This window comes from Bubalus bubalis, chromosome 8, assembly GCF_019923935.1.
Source record: "Bubalus bubalis isolate 160015118507 breed Murrah chromosome 8, NDDB_SH_1, whole genome shotgun sequence".
Classification (NCBI taxonomy): Eukaryota; Metazoa; Chordata; class Mammalia; order Artiodactyla; family Bovidae; genus Bubalus; species Bubalus bubalis.
The window spans coordinates 63,423,798-63,440,971 of NC_059164.1; the positions used below are offsets into that span (position 1 = coordinate 63,423,798).

Sequence of the window (17,174 nt, forward strand, 5' to 3'; positions counted from 1 at the left end):
TGTGCAAAGGCATGGAAATAAAAGCCCTCGATGAGTATCTGGGGAAAAGAAAAGCGGGGCCACGGGAATACCGACTATTATCTGCCAGGCTCACACCCCACCGATCCCTGCTGCCCTTACGTGGAATCCAGCAGGGTCCCGTCCAGAAGTGAGGCATTGTAGTGATACTTGAGGTAATCCCCTTTCTTACTCAGCACTGAGCAGTCAGGGGGTTTGTAGTGGGAGGTGATGCTGATGGAGTCTGACGGGTTGTGAAAGTCAATCACGTGGATGTCAAACACCAGCACGGCCGAGCCAGGGATGTTCCCTAGAGGACAGACACAGACAATTAGAATAGTAGCAGCACACCTGATGCCCCGTGTCACCAGGTACTCGTCACAGACCTCAGTGAGAAACGCAGGGACCCAGCTATGTAATCCGAGGGATGCTGGAAGAACAAAGCTAGAAGGGCTGTTAAAATGTAAACTAACTCAGTTTTATAGATGGGGAAGCTGAGGCGCAGGTTTGTCAGGGTTCACAGCCAGGAGCACAGTTTGGACTAAAAGTCAAGACCGTGCACCACTGCCCCGTGGAATGGTTAAGCCTGAAAGACTTACAGCTAAGTTCATCAGAGATGAGAAAACGAAAGCTCAGCAAATTAACACTTGCCCCGCTCCTGCTAGAAGAGGTGAGATAAGAAAATCAGTTAGAGAATTAAAATCACTTTAGTGCCCTACCACTGCTCAAGAGAAGCAAAACAACAGTAACTTCATGGGGGAAAGTTCAGTTCAGTCGCTGAGCTGTGTCCAACTCTTTGCGACCCCACGGACTGCAGCACGCCAGGCTTCCCTGTCCATTACCAACTCCCGGAACTTGCTCACACTCATGTCCATTGAGTCGGTGATGCTATCCAACCATCTCATCCTCTGTCATCCCCTTCTCCTCCTGCCCTCAATCTTTCCCAGCATCAGGGTCTTTCCCAGCATCAGCATCATGGGGGAAAATACCTAGCTAAAACTGGCCCATATACACCCCTTAAGATATACACCTAACAGTTCACAAAGTGCTTTATGACACATCCTGTTCTACACAAAGTTATTGCACTTCCACTTTTGAGAACATTATCTCACATCTGTGAATAATGTTTTACACTGTGTGTGTGTGTGTGTGTGTGTGCGTGCTAAGTCACTTCAGTTGTGTCTGACTCTTTGTGACCCAGTGAACCATAGCCTGCCAGGCTGCTCTGTCCATGGGATACTCCAGGCATGGATCCTGGAGTGGGTAGCCATGCTCTTCTCCAGGGGATCTTCCGACCCCTGCAATGGGGGGCATCTCCTGCAATGGCAAGCAGGTCCTTTACCACTAGAGCCACCTGGGAAGCCTATTTTACACTTTGCAAAGCATTTTTCACATACATTCTCTTATTAAATCTCTGCAGCAACCTTGTTGGGTAAATATTATCATAAATTCAGGAACAGCAATTCCTGCATGAATTTAATGACCGCTTCTAGGGAGGCATCAGTTGTTAACCACACTTGCCAAATCATTTCAGAATTTAAATGTAAAAGATTTGTAAACAGTAATACTTAGAATCAAGAATGTATAATATTTTCATTAGCATTTTGCAGACAAGCAAACCAACTCATATATAACTTGTTCAAGAAAATAACACAGCTATCAACAGAATTCAGTAGAGATACGTGAACATCAACAGCCCCTCCTCACCCCGCAGATCTTCCAACTCCCACCATGTACTTTTCTGTTTTTTGTCTGCTTTCTCTCTAACACATACTTAATGGATAGGTGCTTATTAAGTACCAAGCACTCTTGTAAGTGCTTTAGACGTATTAGTTTATTTAATCTCATTATAGTCATATTCCCAACCTACAGATGAGGAAACCGAGGCACAGGTTTAGACACCTGCCCGAAGTTACCAAGGTGTGATTAGAGAAGCTTGTGCATCCACAGCAGAACACAGGTGCCTGATATTCACTAGTGATGGGGAGTTGCTGATGTGAGCAGTAACAAGATGCAAGATCTTTTCCATAGAAACCAGGTACTGCAAACTGCCATAGGAAGGTGCTCAGAAACCAGAGTCAAGGGCCACTCTCTGCAGGAAACAGGACATGCTAACAGGGGTGAGTGGCTGTGGAGCCATCTCAGTGGTTTCTCAATCTTGGTCACCCCTTACACTCGACTGGGAATGAACCTTGAAAAAATTATGCTCTGACACAGAAAGACAAATATCGTATGTTTTCAATTATATGAGACACTTGGAATAGGCAAACTCGTGGAGACAGAAAGTAGGATGACGGTTCACATGGGCTGGAGGGAGAGAGGGTAATGGAGAGTTTGGGATGATGGAAAAGTTCTGGGTATGTTGATGGTTATACCACATTGTGAATAAATTCAATGGCACTGAACTGTAAACTTTAAAAAGTGTTTAAATGGTAAATATGTACATTTTACCACAATAAAAATTAATTTACCACATTCACAGAATAAAAGGAAAAATCATGATGACCTGAAAAAAAAAATCACCTGGGTGCCCTCTAAGATTCAGATTTAGCTTATCTAGTGCAGTGGTCTGTCTCAGTCTTGGGTGCTATCAGGACGTCCTGGAGAACTTGGTGAAAATACAAAGGGCCAGGGCTTTTCCCAGGCAGCACCTTTGGTTCTGTAATCTTTTAGCTCTCAGGTGATTCTCTTCTGTGATATGCACCAACATTTGAGAACAGTTGAACTAGAGTGCTGCCAGGCATAGTATTGTTCTGTTTTGTTTCCCAGGGGTTTTGTGTTGCTTTGTTTTGCCCCTCTAAGGGGCAGCCAAGTTTAAGGAACACTGTGCTAAATGGTCTGTAAGTGAGCAGCTGATGCTATTTAGGAAGCCCTTGAATCGTGGTGCTGGAGAAGACTCTTGAGAGTCCCTTGGACAGCAAGGAGATCAAACCAGTCCATCCTAAAGGAAATCAACCCTGAATATTCATTGGAAGGGCTGATGCTGAAGCTGAAGCTCCAGTACTTTGACGACCTGATGCAAAGAGTCAACCAGGGAACAGAACCTGATGCTGGGAAAGATTGAAGGCAAAAGGAGAAGAGGGCAGCAGAGGATGAAATGGTTAGATAGCATCACTGACTCAAGAGACATGAATTTGAGCAAACTCCAAGAGATACTGAAGGACAGGGAAGCCTGGCATGCTGCAGTTCATGGGGTCGTGAAGAGTTGGACACGACTGAGCAACTGAACATCTCCATGAAGAGGACCAGGCTGCAGGCCATGGTTGGTATAGGAGATTGGTGGGAAAGAAAGCTGCATCTTGAGCAGTTCCATTAACTTCTCTGAAGAAAGCATGTGGATGAAGCCCAGAAAGGGACAAGGACCTGATGGCATTGGGTCAATGCAAATTTAACCTCCCTGTGCCAACTGTATGACTGAACTACATTCAAGATGGCTGTTCTCTTGCTCTCTGTACTGCCCCTGCTTGAACACTCACATCACTGTCCAATTCTCTTAATCACAGTGCTTAATCAGTAACTGCCTACATGTGTGGCCTGTGCCAGATGCTGGTTCCCCTAGTAACTGATGATGAGCCAACTTGATGACAGTTCCCCCTATAAATGGTGGCCCCTTCTCCCCAGTGTAGGGAAGCAAAATTTACCACCCCAAAACATCTCTTTGACATGTGGATTATTTCAAGTTGAGAGCAAGACCCAAAAGACTCAAACAAAAACCCTCCTTTTTATCTCCTACTTAACTGCCTAAAGAATGTAGATAGAGGACCTGTTCGGGGGTAGGGGAGGTGGGGAGCTATACCATAGATAACTACAGTGTGAATTAGGCGTGTAGACAGGGAGGAAACTAGCAGTCTGTTAGTTAAAATTTCTCTCAGGTCCCAATGTTTGTGTGGCCCAACAAATATCTGTATACCTAACACTTGCTTTACCTTCTCCAGGTCAATCACCTTCCTCCCTTTTGAAGTCTGAAAACACTACACCCAACATCCTCTTCTGTCTTTAGCTAAAGGTGATGTTAAGGCGAGGGCTTCAAACATTTTGGTGAGTTACTCAGTTTCCTTAGATTCCTCCCATATATACATGTCCTTAAACTTTGATTTTCTCCTGTTAATCTGTCTCATATCAATTTAATTCTTAGACCAGCCAGAAGAACCTAGAAGTGTAGAGGAAATGATTTTCCTCCCCATTACCAGCAAGCTTGAAATCCAGCTTTTCATCATGGAACCAGCCTCCTCTTTGAATAAACCCATAACCAATGCAGAAAAGTAGTCGTCAATTTTCTCCACTAGATAAGCCTCCTCAAGAAGAGACACAGATGACAAAAAAATAAAGCCGACTGGCACTTTGGGTCAGAAGGAAGCTTGGCGACTCCTTGGAAGCATGGGTTTCCTCTGAGAGCTCTGGGACTTCTGGTTGGAGTCCTCAGTTCTCCATATATGGGTATCAACAAGTCACAGCCTAATGGAAAGGCATTCTTCCCCTCCGCGTGCGACACAGGCAGCAAGAGCCCTGGGTCCAATTCAGCTCCATACTAATTAGCTATTGTGGCCTCCGGCAAATGACTCAACCTCTTTGGGCCTCATGTTCTTAACTGAGAACTGTTTTGAAGTTTGAACGAGCTCATATATGAGAAGTCTTTGAGAGTATGGGTCAAACATTAGCTTCTCTTTTAACTTTTGAAAAAGAGTGCTTAAAAGAAAATGTGCTCAAGAGAAGGGGAGACATATGTATACTAATAGCTGATTCATGCTGTTGTACAGCAGAAACTAACAAACATTATAAAACAATTATCCTCCAATTTAAAAAAGGTAATGTGGAAGTTGGGGGGCAGAAAACCATTGAGGAAGTGACGCTTCCACAACCCTGCAGTAGAATTTATTCTCCACTTCAGGGTTGGGAACATATCCAGGTGCTCTAAAGTTAGGGCTGAACCCCATTGAACAAAGCAGACAGCAAAAAGGGCCAGAGCCTTTACAGAAGGCCTCTCCCCTCCCCTCCGTCAACTCTGTAAGAGAACATAACTGCAACAAAATGAAATGCTGATGAGTTGGAGAACCCATGAAGAGCCCAGCATTTCTTCCTTCCGCAAATATTCCCGACCCTGTGGTATGTGGTAAGGAAGCTACAGACTTCCTCTGTGTCCTGACACCCTTCTAAGGTCATTCCCTCCATGATTAAAGTTAGGTCCTGTGCAAATCCTGCAGAAGGCTGCTGCTGCTGCTAAATCACTTCAATTGTGGACACAATTGACTCTGTGCAACCCCATAGACGGCAGCCCACCAGGCTCCCCGGTCCCTGGGATTCTCCAGGCAAGAACACTGGAGTGGGTTGCCATTTCCTTCTCCAGTGCATGAAAGTGAAAAGTCAAAGTGAAGTCGCTCAGTCGTGTCCGACTCTTAGCGACCCCATGGACTGCAACCTACCAGGCTCCTCCATCCATGAGATTTTCCAGGCAAGAGTACTGGAGTGGGGTGCCATTGCCTGCAGAAGGCTAGAGGCACTTGTTAACCAACAGGTCAGAGACAGATCCTGTGCAAGAGCAAGCACCTGGGTGTTACTTGCCAGGGTGCCCCTCCCTCCGTGGCAACACATGATTTAGGGTGAAGCAGCCTCATGCCCAGAAAATTTATGAGACTTCAAATGCTTCCCAGAACTTTATATAATTCTTTGCAAAACTATCTTATACTTAAGAGAAAGCCAAAAGGAGAAAAATAATTTAACCAAATGTTTTCCATCAGCATATTCTTCTTAGGGAAAGGAAGAATTAGTTCTAAGGGCATAACAAAACAGGGTACTCTGAAAGTATTTGTTTATTCCTGTATGTATTTGTTTAGAAGTAGATATTTGCATGGGGCTTCCTGGTGGCTCAGCAGTAAAGAATCTACCTGCAGTGCAGGAGGTGTAGGAGCTGCGGGTTCAATCCCTAGGTCGGAAAGATCCCAGAAGAGGGCATAGCAACCCACTCAAGTGTTCTTGCCTGGAGAGTCCCACAGACAGAGAAGCCTGGAAGGCTGCAGTCCACAGGGTTGCACAGATTTGGACACGACTGAAGTGACTTAGTACAGCACAGACATTTACATAATACAAAAAAATAGACCATCAAGACACTAGACAAACAGGACAGGAAGTAAGGCCTGTTGAATGATCTTAAGATCGTAAGCTGTGATTTCTTGTGGCTTTATAACAGAAATTTAAGTCAGGGAAGAAAATACAACAAACCTGGGGCTTCTTAGACCTCTCAAACAAATCCTACTGGGAAAATTCTGAAATCCATATGATAGATACAGTAGTAGAAGTCAGAAGAGGGTTAACGAAATGAATATGTACAGCCAGCTAGGCCAGCCAAAAGAACACAAAAGCAAAATAATACTGCATCAACTATTCCTAAGTTAGCAAAATTCCTGGTATATTAGAAAAAAGAAAGGAAATATGGTTTGGAATAGATATGCATATTTGCATAAATATGGTTTATGCAACCATTAAAATTCTATGCAACCTGTTGGCATAAAACATTGTTCACAACAAATTAGGTAAAGAGAAATTACAAAGTAATATGTGTAAATGATCACAATTTTGTCAGTATTTATTAGTGTAAATGGATATGTATTTCCATTTACTGATACAGATTCACATATACTCAAGATATAGAAGTATACAACCACTTTATGGCTGTATTAGTTTCCTAATGCTGCTGTAACAAATTAGCACAAACTCGGTGGCTTAAAACAACAGAAATGTATTCTTATAACTCAGGGGTCAAAGTCTAAACTAAAGTTATTGGCAGGGATGCATTTCTTTTGGAGGTTTCAGGGGAGAATCTGTTTTCCCATCTTTCAAGCTTCTCAAGGTCACCCTCCTTCCTCGGCTTGTGGCCCCTTCCTCCAGCTTCTCAGTCAGCAGCCTAGCATTTTCTCCTCTCTCTGGTCTCTTATAAAGATCCTGCTGCTGCTGCTAAGTCGCTTCAGTCATGTCTGACTCTGTGCAACCCCATAGAGGGCAGCCCACCAGGCTCCCCCGTCTCTGGGATTCCCCAGGCAAGAACACTGGAGTGGGTTGCCATTTCCTTCTCCAATGAAGGAAAGTGAAAAGTGAAAGTGAAGTTGCTCAGTCGTGTCCGACTTTTAGCGACCCCATGGACTGCAGCCTATCCGGCTCCTCCGTATATGAGATTTTCCAGCCAAGAGTACTGGAGTGGGGTGCCATTGCCTTCTCCGTATAAAGATCCTAGAAAGTACATTAAGGCCATCTGGATGATCCAGGAAAACCTCCTGATCTCAAGACCCTCACCTTAATTATATCTGCAAAGTCTCTTTTACCATATAAAGTAGCATATTCACATGTTCTGCAGATTAGGACATGGACGTCTTTGTGGCCACTATTCCATCTACCACATTAATAATGCTTATTCCTGGCTGGTGAGATTATGGGAAATTTTTATTGTTGATTTCTAAAGTCAACACATATTATCTGTGTGATTTTTTTTTAAAAGTTTGCTATTTGGGTGACAAATATTCTAAAACTGGATTAATATGATAACTGTACATCTCAGTTCATTTACTAAAAGTCATTGAGTTGTATACCTAAAAATAGGTGAATTTTATGGCATATCTCAATAAAGTTGTTAAAAACAAAAACCAAAATACAATGCACAGTATAGCAAATACAGACAACAATATTATAATCATCAAACTTGCTCATTATCAATTATCCCAACCCCCCCAAAAAATGGTAACTGTGTACCATAACAGAAGGGCTTCCCAGATGGTTCAGTGGTAAAGAATCTCCCTGCTAATGCAGGAGACTCAGGTTCGATCCCTGTGTCAGGTTCGATCCCTAGGTCAGGAAGATCCCCTGGAGTAGGAAATGGGAACCCATTCCAGTATTCTTGCCTGGGAAATCCCATGGCCAGAGGAACCTGGCAGGCTATTCAGTCCATGGGGTTGCAAAGAGTCGGACACAACTGAGCGACTGAACACACACCATGATAGAGGTGCTAATTATCACTACGATGGCAATCACATTACAATATATAAACATATCAAAATAGCATGTACACCTTAAATGCACACATGTTATATGTCAAATATACTTCAACAAAAGAAGTGGAAGTTGGCATTTACTTTCAAATAGCTCAAGAAAGAGAAAATATAGTTTTACACATACAGAAAAAATAAATACATAGCAAGATGTTAACAACTGGTGAATCTAAGTGGAGTTCATTGCACAGTTCTTTCAACTCTGATGTAGTTTTAAATTTTTCAAAAGGAAGACGGGCAGGGGTAACAAGGAGAAACGGCAGAGCACCTCTAGAAACTAGAGTTATATTTGAGCATTCAAGTCTGAGGCTGGACTTTAGTTTCTATGCTTTGGCTCTCAAGAGGCCCTATTCCAAGCATTGTGGAAGCAGCAATTAGTGCTCTCAGTTTATCCTAGAAGCACCCAGAGCTCACCTCTTCCTTCCTCACCGTACCCCAGGTGAGGGGGGACCACGATCCTCCGCTTCTCTCCGATGCAGACGCCAAGTAAACCTTCATCAATCCCAGGAATCACGTAGCCCTGCCCAATGTACGTGTCAAAAGTGCGGTTCCGCGAGTAGCTGGGAAAGAGGAAAAGAGCTTGGTCACAAGGGACGCCGCAGCCGCTGTGGAACAGGTTCCGTGAAGTAGCCAGAGCGTGGAGGCCTCCAGACCAGAGGTGCGGTGCACCCTAGAGCCGGAGGACAAGCCAGGAAACATGCTCCCCTGAAATGGTGAACAAGGCTCCACACGGCATGGCAGCAGCTTCCAGCAGAAATGCTCACATAAAGAAGCCCTCCAGCACTTGGCTTTAGTCAGGTTATGAATTGGATGCAGGTTACAAGAAGCAACCAGGCAGGAATGTAGCTAATGGAAACAGGACTGTACTCTTGGGGACCAAGTTTAGTCAATGCAAAAAGCATCAAGAGGTCTTTAACAGAAACCAAGAATTTCTCTGTTAGCTCTTGTAAACAGTTTTATTTAGAAGTTTTAAAGTTTCTTATTACTCTATTATATAGTTTCAAAGGAAAGCCAAAAAAGGGAAAAAAATTAGAAAGAAATTAAGAATTTCTCTAAAGAGGAGAACGCCTGTTTATGTGAGACATGAATATTTGGACTGCCAGAAAAGTAGTATATGTACTGAGAGCAGTTTAACTCTCCAGTCTCCACCAGGGCCTGGATGAACCCGCCCTGCTGTAACTGCTGCTCATCAAGCCACCTCCGGTTGAGTACCTGCCTTTCTCAATGTCTCTGGCAGGAGATCCAAGCATTCCGCTCAGTGGAGGGATCGAACCTCCCTGGTTCTGATTACACTATGAGTTTGGAGAGAATAGGGATAAATTTCCCAAAGCCTGATGATTCCAGAATAAAATAATAAAACTTCATATGTCAGGTCTGCTACCAAACTGAACTGCAATGATCTGCGCCCATTACCCACCCTTACATGGCGCAGATGTGGCAAAAAGCCTGTCCTGATATCAGTGTCACTTCATCAAACACAGCCCAAGGATGATGGCCTCAGAGAGAATGGCCAGCAATGGGGCCAGGGAGATGAAAAGGCAGAGCTGTGAGGGGCTCTTCCTTCTCAACACCCCTCAGGGACCACAGAGCCACAGGGCATGAAGAAATGACGGTATCAAGTGACTCTCCTCAGCCAGGAAGCAGATTATCTACATAATTATCTGCATTTCATTGTATATGAATGGAAGACCTATTAAATCATCACACTAGTTCCCTGTGAAGAGGGGAACTAGGAGGTTAATGGTCAAGGAGAGGGGGAAAATTCTTCATTGTTTATCCTTTTATACTTCTAGAATTTTAAATCATGTCAATGTATCACTTAATAGGAAAAAAATGATGGTTAAAGAGAAAAAGAATATTCTCTATCATACAAATTAAAAAGTTACCATAGCTAAAGGTGTGATAGTGAACCAGGAATAATAGCTAGATCACTGGAAAGGGATAACAATTCTAGACCAAGACTCAAAGTGTATATAAGAATTTAGTACATAATAAATGTCAGATTTTGGATGAGTGAGGAAAAGACAGTTATTCAATAGTGCTGGAAAAACTAGCTAACCATCTGGGAAAAAACATTTAGATCCTTATGGTCATACTGAACACCACAATAAATTCCAGATGGATTACAGATTTAAACATGAAAGAGTTTACAAGCATGGAGAGAGTCTGTGGAAGGTTTTTAATATTTGCCTCAAGTGGTGAAAATGGAAGGGGTTGATGTGAAATTATTACATTTTACTAAATATCTTTGCATTGTTTCACTTATACAATAAGAACATAAGAGTTTCTCAAATAAAAATTCTAATAGAGAATATTTTAAAGGATAAAAAAAAAACAATGAGAAAGGCATGAGGAAAATACAGGTAAATATTTATATACCCTAGGCAAGGGGAGAGACTTTTAGCAAGTTATCCAAAACAGAATATATATGTGTAAGAATTTACATAAGAATAAAGGAAGCCATAAAGTAGATGGGGAATGCATTTAACAACATAAAAGGTTATATTTAAAACAGATCAAAAATCACATAACCAAAATTAAAATGCAAATAAATAAGCAATATGCCTTCAACAATATGCAACCATAAAAGAGTTAATATCTTTAATGTATCAAGATCTAAATTAATAAGAAAAGGACAAATGCCAATATCCTCAATATAAAAACAGGCAAAAGACACAACCAGGGAAATCACAAAAGAAAACATCCAAATAGTCAATAAACATTTGAAAGAATTTCAACCTTAATAGCAATCAAATAAATTCCAAATAAAATGATAAAATTCTATTTTTCTCCTATAAATTAGCAAAAATAATTTATAAATGATACCTAATGTTGCTGAGTTTGCAGGGAATGGGGTACTCTTAGTGATGTAAAACCTTCCTTAAGGATAGCTTGGTAGTTATATCAAAAGCTGTAAAAATACACATAACCTTAGATCTAGAGATTCTTCTAGACATTTATCCTAAGGAAACAATTATATTATTTAAGATTTTACTACAAAAGTAAGTACTGCAGCTCTACTTAGAACATCAAAAGGTAGAAAATAATGAGGACTGATTACTAAATTAAGGCAAATCTTTATAATGGAATATTACTTAGCTCTTAGGATAAGTTAGATCCAAGTATACTAAAATGGAAATCTGTTTGAAACCTAAGAAAACTGTGGTTCCAATAATAAGGGAAGAAATCTGGTATCTACTTGGAAAATGGCCTTTCAACTAGAAATATAATTCCATGGAATAAAAGACAGAACGAAGCTCATATGTGACTAATCACACACATGTGCACAAACACACACATACAGACACACTGAATTTTTTTGATAGAAAAAGAATAAAAACAACTCAGTGTCATCAGTGGGGAATGGTTAAATAAATATGGTATGGTCACCCAATTCACTACACAGACAAAAAAATGAGTTCTCTCGATGCATTAATATGGAAAAAGTCCCCAAGTGAAAAAAAGCAAGGGGCAGAATAGTGCATATAGTACATAGCATTATGTTACGTATGGATATATAATACATAATGTTATATATGTGTGCATATAGTATTCTATATGCTATATTCTATAAAGGGAGAAGATATTAATAATATAACAATTGTATTTGATTATATCTGCATTAGAAAAAAATCCACACACTTGAAGAATAAGAAAAGAAACTTATTAATAAAAGTGGTTAAGTGGCTTGTGGAGAAGGGGATGTAACGTTGGCAGGGGTGATTAATACAACATATCTTAATGTATATTTTGTTTTAATTTTGAACAATGTAACTATTGCCTTTTTCCAAACAATCAAATGAAAAATTTAAAAGAAGGGATCCTAGGAGCAGGAAAAATGAATTATGCAAATAAAATTATACCATATAAAAATTCTTCTGTAATGTTTCCAGATGACTAATTAAACAGGAAGTCTCTTACCTCAGAGAGACAAGAAGACTGCTGTCACTACTTGTTTGCTCTCTAGGAAGCTAAAGGAGTGTCTCCCAAACAACACAAACCAAATGCCTGTTGCCTGATCAAGACTGCAAGCTAAGTGTGATAAACAATACAAAACTGAGTAATGACAGGCTCAGTAATTAGCCTCCTAATTAGTATCAGGATGGGAGGAGCATAATGCAGTCAAACAGTTCCTGCAGCAGATAAGTCATCAGTTTGCAAAGCGCTTCCACCCACCTTCTCTCTTTAATCTAACCATCTCTTTGAGAAAGGAGCTAACAACAGGCAAAACACTGAAGCTCAGCGAGGTTAAATGCCTCAGTGCGTCACATACAGGGCCTGGAATCCAGGTCTCCTGATACCAGCTCTGTTCTCTTTCCATCCTACGGCCTGGACTTCACTTCCAGTCACTTCCCGTCTCAGACTCGAGAGCTGGGTTTGTATTGGGATAGTTGAGCACGGTCTACAGGGGTGGTGGGAGTTAGCATGAGCCCTCCTGCTTTCCTGCAGACCCATCTCCTACAGAGCCCAGGGAGACTGTTCTAACAGCCTCTGAAGGAATTCAGTATCAAACAATACAAACCTATATGGAAGATGAAAATACTAACTTCAGATCAGCACTGACAAGCATACAGATCATGGTCCCGCCAGCTGTAAACTGTAGTTAATAGATGTTCTGGTCAGTGAAGGACCCTGTTTGCTCACCTGGAATCAAAGAATGTGCCGTCCAGGAGCGTGCCGTTGTAATGATACCTGAGAAAGTCCCCGCTTTGACTTCGCCGCTCACAGTTTTCAGGCACTACTTTATTCTCAATGGAAATGCCATCCTTAGGGTTATGGAGGTCCAATAATGCAACATCAAACACCAGAGATGCCTGACCAGGAATGTCTTTCCCTAGAGTGGAATGAAGTAAGATGATGAAATCAGGATACAAGATTTAGGAAGTACTGTAACTACAATTCAACACCCACAGCATTGGTGTTACACATTCCTTGAAGTTTTCAAGCCAAGGAAATAAATGTTCTTTCACGTCTTGGGTGGTTCCCCATGGAACATTCTGTCTCACTATGGTGTCCAATCGTGGGCTGACAGGTATAATTTGAAGCCTGGCTTCCTCAGAAACAGGAGCAAACCGATATTAATGACATGGAGACCACTGTGACCACATTTTCTATGCTTGTGCTTGCAAATCAAGGCCTTGTGTGGGTGGTCATGCACCCACATGCAAACCCAAATACATACCTCTGTGGGCTTCTATTTGTGTACAGATGCAAATCGCAGACATTCCAAAGCTCAGATATGGTTCTGGAGAACACTACCTAGACTTGTTCTTTGGAACTCAGTCAATTTTCAAAAAATTTATTTTATTGAAGTATAGTTGTTTTATAATGTGTTAATTTTTGCTGTATAGCAAAGTGATTCAGTCATATATATATTCTTTTTCATATTCTTTTCCATTATGGTTTACTGCAGGACACTGATTGTAGTTCCCTGTTCTATACAGTAGAAGCATGTTGCCCCTTCATTCCATACACAATAGTTTCCATCTGCTAATTCCAAACTCCCCATCCATTCCTTTCCCACCGCGTCCCCCACCCCCGCCCCGCCCCTTGGCAACCACAAGTCTGTTCTCTGTCTGGGAACTCGCAGCTAATTTTTTAAAGAGGCAAAAATTCACTCCTTTAAATGCATCCAAAACAACATATAAACAAAACTAAAGTTAGCTAAGAGGGGGAAAAAAAAAATGCCACCCACAATCCAAAATAGAAATAGTCCTCAAATCATGTCTATCTCATTTCAGGGTGGTACTGCTTCTCTTGGATATTCCTGGCAGTGAGGATTTATTGAATATGTGCAATGGGATAATCCACATGAAGAGATTATTGGGCACTAACTCTTCTTGCAGAGGTCAACATCCACCAATACCTAACTCTAAACCCAGGACTCGGGGATAAAAGGAAGTTAGTGACCTGACAAACCACCTCCGTCAACACTCTTACTTGCCATTTGTTATGCCATAAAAGGAGAAGGCCTGGGCAAGTGAACCACTGGGCATCCCAAGCCTGTGCTCCTTCAGCTGTCTCTGTTGCAGAACCATCCCCCCATCTCCTTCCCTTCAGAGGAATGGTGAAATATGCTGAAAGTGGGCTGCCAAGTTGGCCTCTGGAATGCCAGGTGTGATCAATCCCTCAATTGCAGGTGTGGGTATGGGAGGGTGTGTGTAGAATGTTAATCTTTTGTACTTTTCTCTATCTTTTAATTTAATAGAAAATAGAACCCCTTACAGTTTCACTTAACCCTGAAAGTGAAATGAAAATGTTTGTCATTCAGTCGTGTTCGACTCTTTCTGATCCCATGGACTGTAGCCCGCCAGGCTCCTCTGTCCATGGAATTTTCCAGGCAAGAATACTGGAGCGGGTTGCCCTTTCCTTCTCCAGGGGATTTTCCTAGCCAGGGATCAAACCCACATTGCAGGCAGATTCTTTACCGTCTGAGCTACCAGGGAAGCCCTTGTGTTTAAATTTTTCTAGCATTATTAGGTACTACCTTAATGTTTGCTTTTTTATAACAACTTTCAATTCAGTTCAGTCACTCAATCGTGTCCAACTCTTTGCAACCCCATGGACTGCAGCAGGCCAGGTCTCCCTGCCCATCATCAACTCCCAGAGTTTACTCAAACTCATGTCCATTGAGTTGGTGATGCCATCCATCTATCTCATCTTCTGTCATCCCCTTCTCCTCCAGCCTTCAGTCTTTTCCAGCATCAGGGTCTTTTCCAACAAGTCAGTTCTTCAAATCAGGTGGCCAAAGTATTGGAGTTTCAGCTTCAGTATCACTCCTTCCAATGAATATTCAGGACTGATTTCCTTTAGGATGGACTGGTTGGATCTCCAGTCCCTGGTTGCTGTCCAAGGGACTCTCAAGAGTCTTCTCCAACACCACAGTTCAAAAGCATCGATTCTTTGGTGCTCAGCTTTCTTTATAGTCCAACTCTCACATCCATACATGACTACTGGAAAAACCATAGCTTTGACTAGATGGACCTTTGTTGGTAAAGTAATGTCTCTGTTTTTTAATATGCTGTCTAGGTCAGAAACAATTGAAGTGACTTAGCAGCAGGAGAAGGCAATGGCAACCCACTCCTGTACTCTTGCCTGGAAAATCCCATGGACGGAGGAGCCTGTTAGGCTGCAGTCCATGGGGTCGCTAGAGTCGGACACGACTGAGCGACTTCACTTTCACTTTTCACTTTATCCACTGGAGGAGGAAATGGCAACCCACTCCAGTGTTCTTGCCTGGAGAATCCCAGGGACGGTGGGGCCTGGTGGGCTGCCGTCTATGGGGTCGCACAGAGTCGGACACGACTGAAGTGACTTAGCACCAGCAGCAGCAGCAGCTAGGTTGATCATAACTTTTCTGCCAAGGAGCAAGTGTCTTTTAATTTCATGGCTGGAGTCACCATCTGCAGTGATTTTGGAGCCCAAAAAATAAAGTTGGTCACTGTTTCCATTGTTTCCCCATCTATTTGCCATGAAGTGATGGGACCAGATGCCATGATCTTAGTTTTCTGAATGTTGAGTTTTAAGCCAACTTTCTCACTCTCCTCTTTCACTTTCAAGAGGCTCTTTAATTATTCTTCACTTTCTGCCATAAGGGTGATGTCATCTGCATATCTGAGGTTATTGGCAATCCTGATTCCAGCTTGTGCTTCTCCATTCCAACATTTCTCATGATGTACTCTGCATAGAAGTTAAATAAGTAGGGTGACAATATACAGCCTTGACATACTCCTTTCCCAATTTAGAACCAGTCTGTTGTTGCATATCCAATTCTAACTGTTGCTTCCTGACCTGCATACAGATTTCTCAGGAGGCAGGTCAAGTGGTCTGGTATTCCCATCTCTTTCAGAATTTTCCACAGTTTGTTGTGATCCACACAGTCAAAGGCTTTGGCATAGTCAATAAAACAAAAGTAGATGTTTTTCTGGAACTCTCTTGCTTTTTTGATGATCCAGCAAATGTTGGCAATTTGATCTCTGTTGCCTCTGCCTGTTCTAAATCCAGCTTGAACACCGGAAGTTCATGGTTCACATACTGTGGAAGCCTGGCTTGTAGAGTTTTGAGCATTACTTTGCTAGCATGAGAGATGAGTACAATTGTGCGGTAGTTTGAGCTTTCTTTGGTATTGCCTTTCTTTGGGATTGGAATGAAAACTGACCTTTACAACTTTATTGAGATTTAATTTCCATACAATTCACCTACTTAAATTTATGCCTGGATAGCTGAGCAGAATGTCAAAGTATAAAGCATTTAAAAATAACTATTTTAAATAAACTATTTATTTTAAATATTTAAATTAGCAATTATTTGTTTAAAATAAATGAATAACATTCCTCACATCAGTCTAGGCATCTTGTTTTATCCCGTACATCGTATGCATGTGGATGAAGACAAAAGGATTTGAGAGTCAAGGGGAACAAACTTCTACTAGCCAAGGATGACACAATGTGAGTATCAATAAGATAATAACATATTTTGAGGAGGGGAGAATTAAGATATATTTACAGTAGCTGTTTTCAAGCTGCTTTATTTTTCTTTTAGAAGGTTTTTAAAGAAACTTCCTGCAGATCCTAAGTACCTAAAGTGGAAGTCAACAGGATAGAAGGCGCCCCTCTCCTGCTCTGTATACAGACCTAGGGCCAGGAAACATAGCTTGGAAAACATTATATTAGGGGGTTATTAGAAGTTGGGTACCACTATCAGTAAACTTCTTAAATAGCATCACATTTTCGTTTCTTTCTTTCTTTTTTTTTTCCTTGGCCACACTGCTCGGAGGCTTGTGGAATCTTAGTTCCCTGATGAGGGATGGAACCTATGCCTCCTACAGTGGAGGCTTGAAGCCCTAACCATTGGAATGCCTCCAGGAATGCCTCATTTCTATTCTTAACTACATATATCAGTTTGTTTAAATGCCTGAAGGTCTCATTGTTGTGTCAGCTTGTCAGTGTGATTAAATGTGCCTGAAATTCAAACATGGGTAAGAAATTCTATCAGCTAGTAAATAGTTTACCACTTGCCTCCATAGTGAAACTACAAACTGGACACGAATTCAAATTAATGTATCCTCTAAAATTATATCAGTACTTTGCATGTTTCACATGGAGCTAATGCCACAGGTAAAACCCATTAAGGAGGTACAAATCA

At 41.7% G+C, this 17,174-nt stretch overlaps 1 protein-coding gene and 1 long non-coding RNA gene across 2 annotated transcripts in view; one reads left to right on the forward strand and one right to left on the reverse strand.

Moving 5' to 3' along the window:
* FKBP9 (FKBP prolyl isomerase 9) overlaps positions 1-17,174 on the reverse strand; it is a 43,709-nt gene that overhangs the window by 10,564 nt on the left and 15,971 nt on the right. Inside the window, exons 5-7 of the mRNA XM_006066290.3 lie at positions 12,675-12,864; positions 8,445-8,590; positions 121-307 (exon numbers count right to left, since the gene is read on the reverse strand). Of these exons, the coding sequence (XP_006066352.2) occupies positions 121-307; positions 8,445-8,590; positions 12,675-12,864 (523 nt within the window). The remainder of the gene's footprint in view (positions 1-120; positions 308-8,444; positions 8,591-12,674; positions 12,865-17,174) is intronic.
* On the forward strand, positions 1,897-4,355 carry LOC112586498. The gene is made up of 3 exons (XR_006552807.2): positions 1,897-2,117; positions 3,933-4,035; positions 4,133-4,355. It is a non-coding gene; the product is annotated as an uncharacterized LOC112586498 (long non-coding RNA).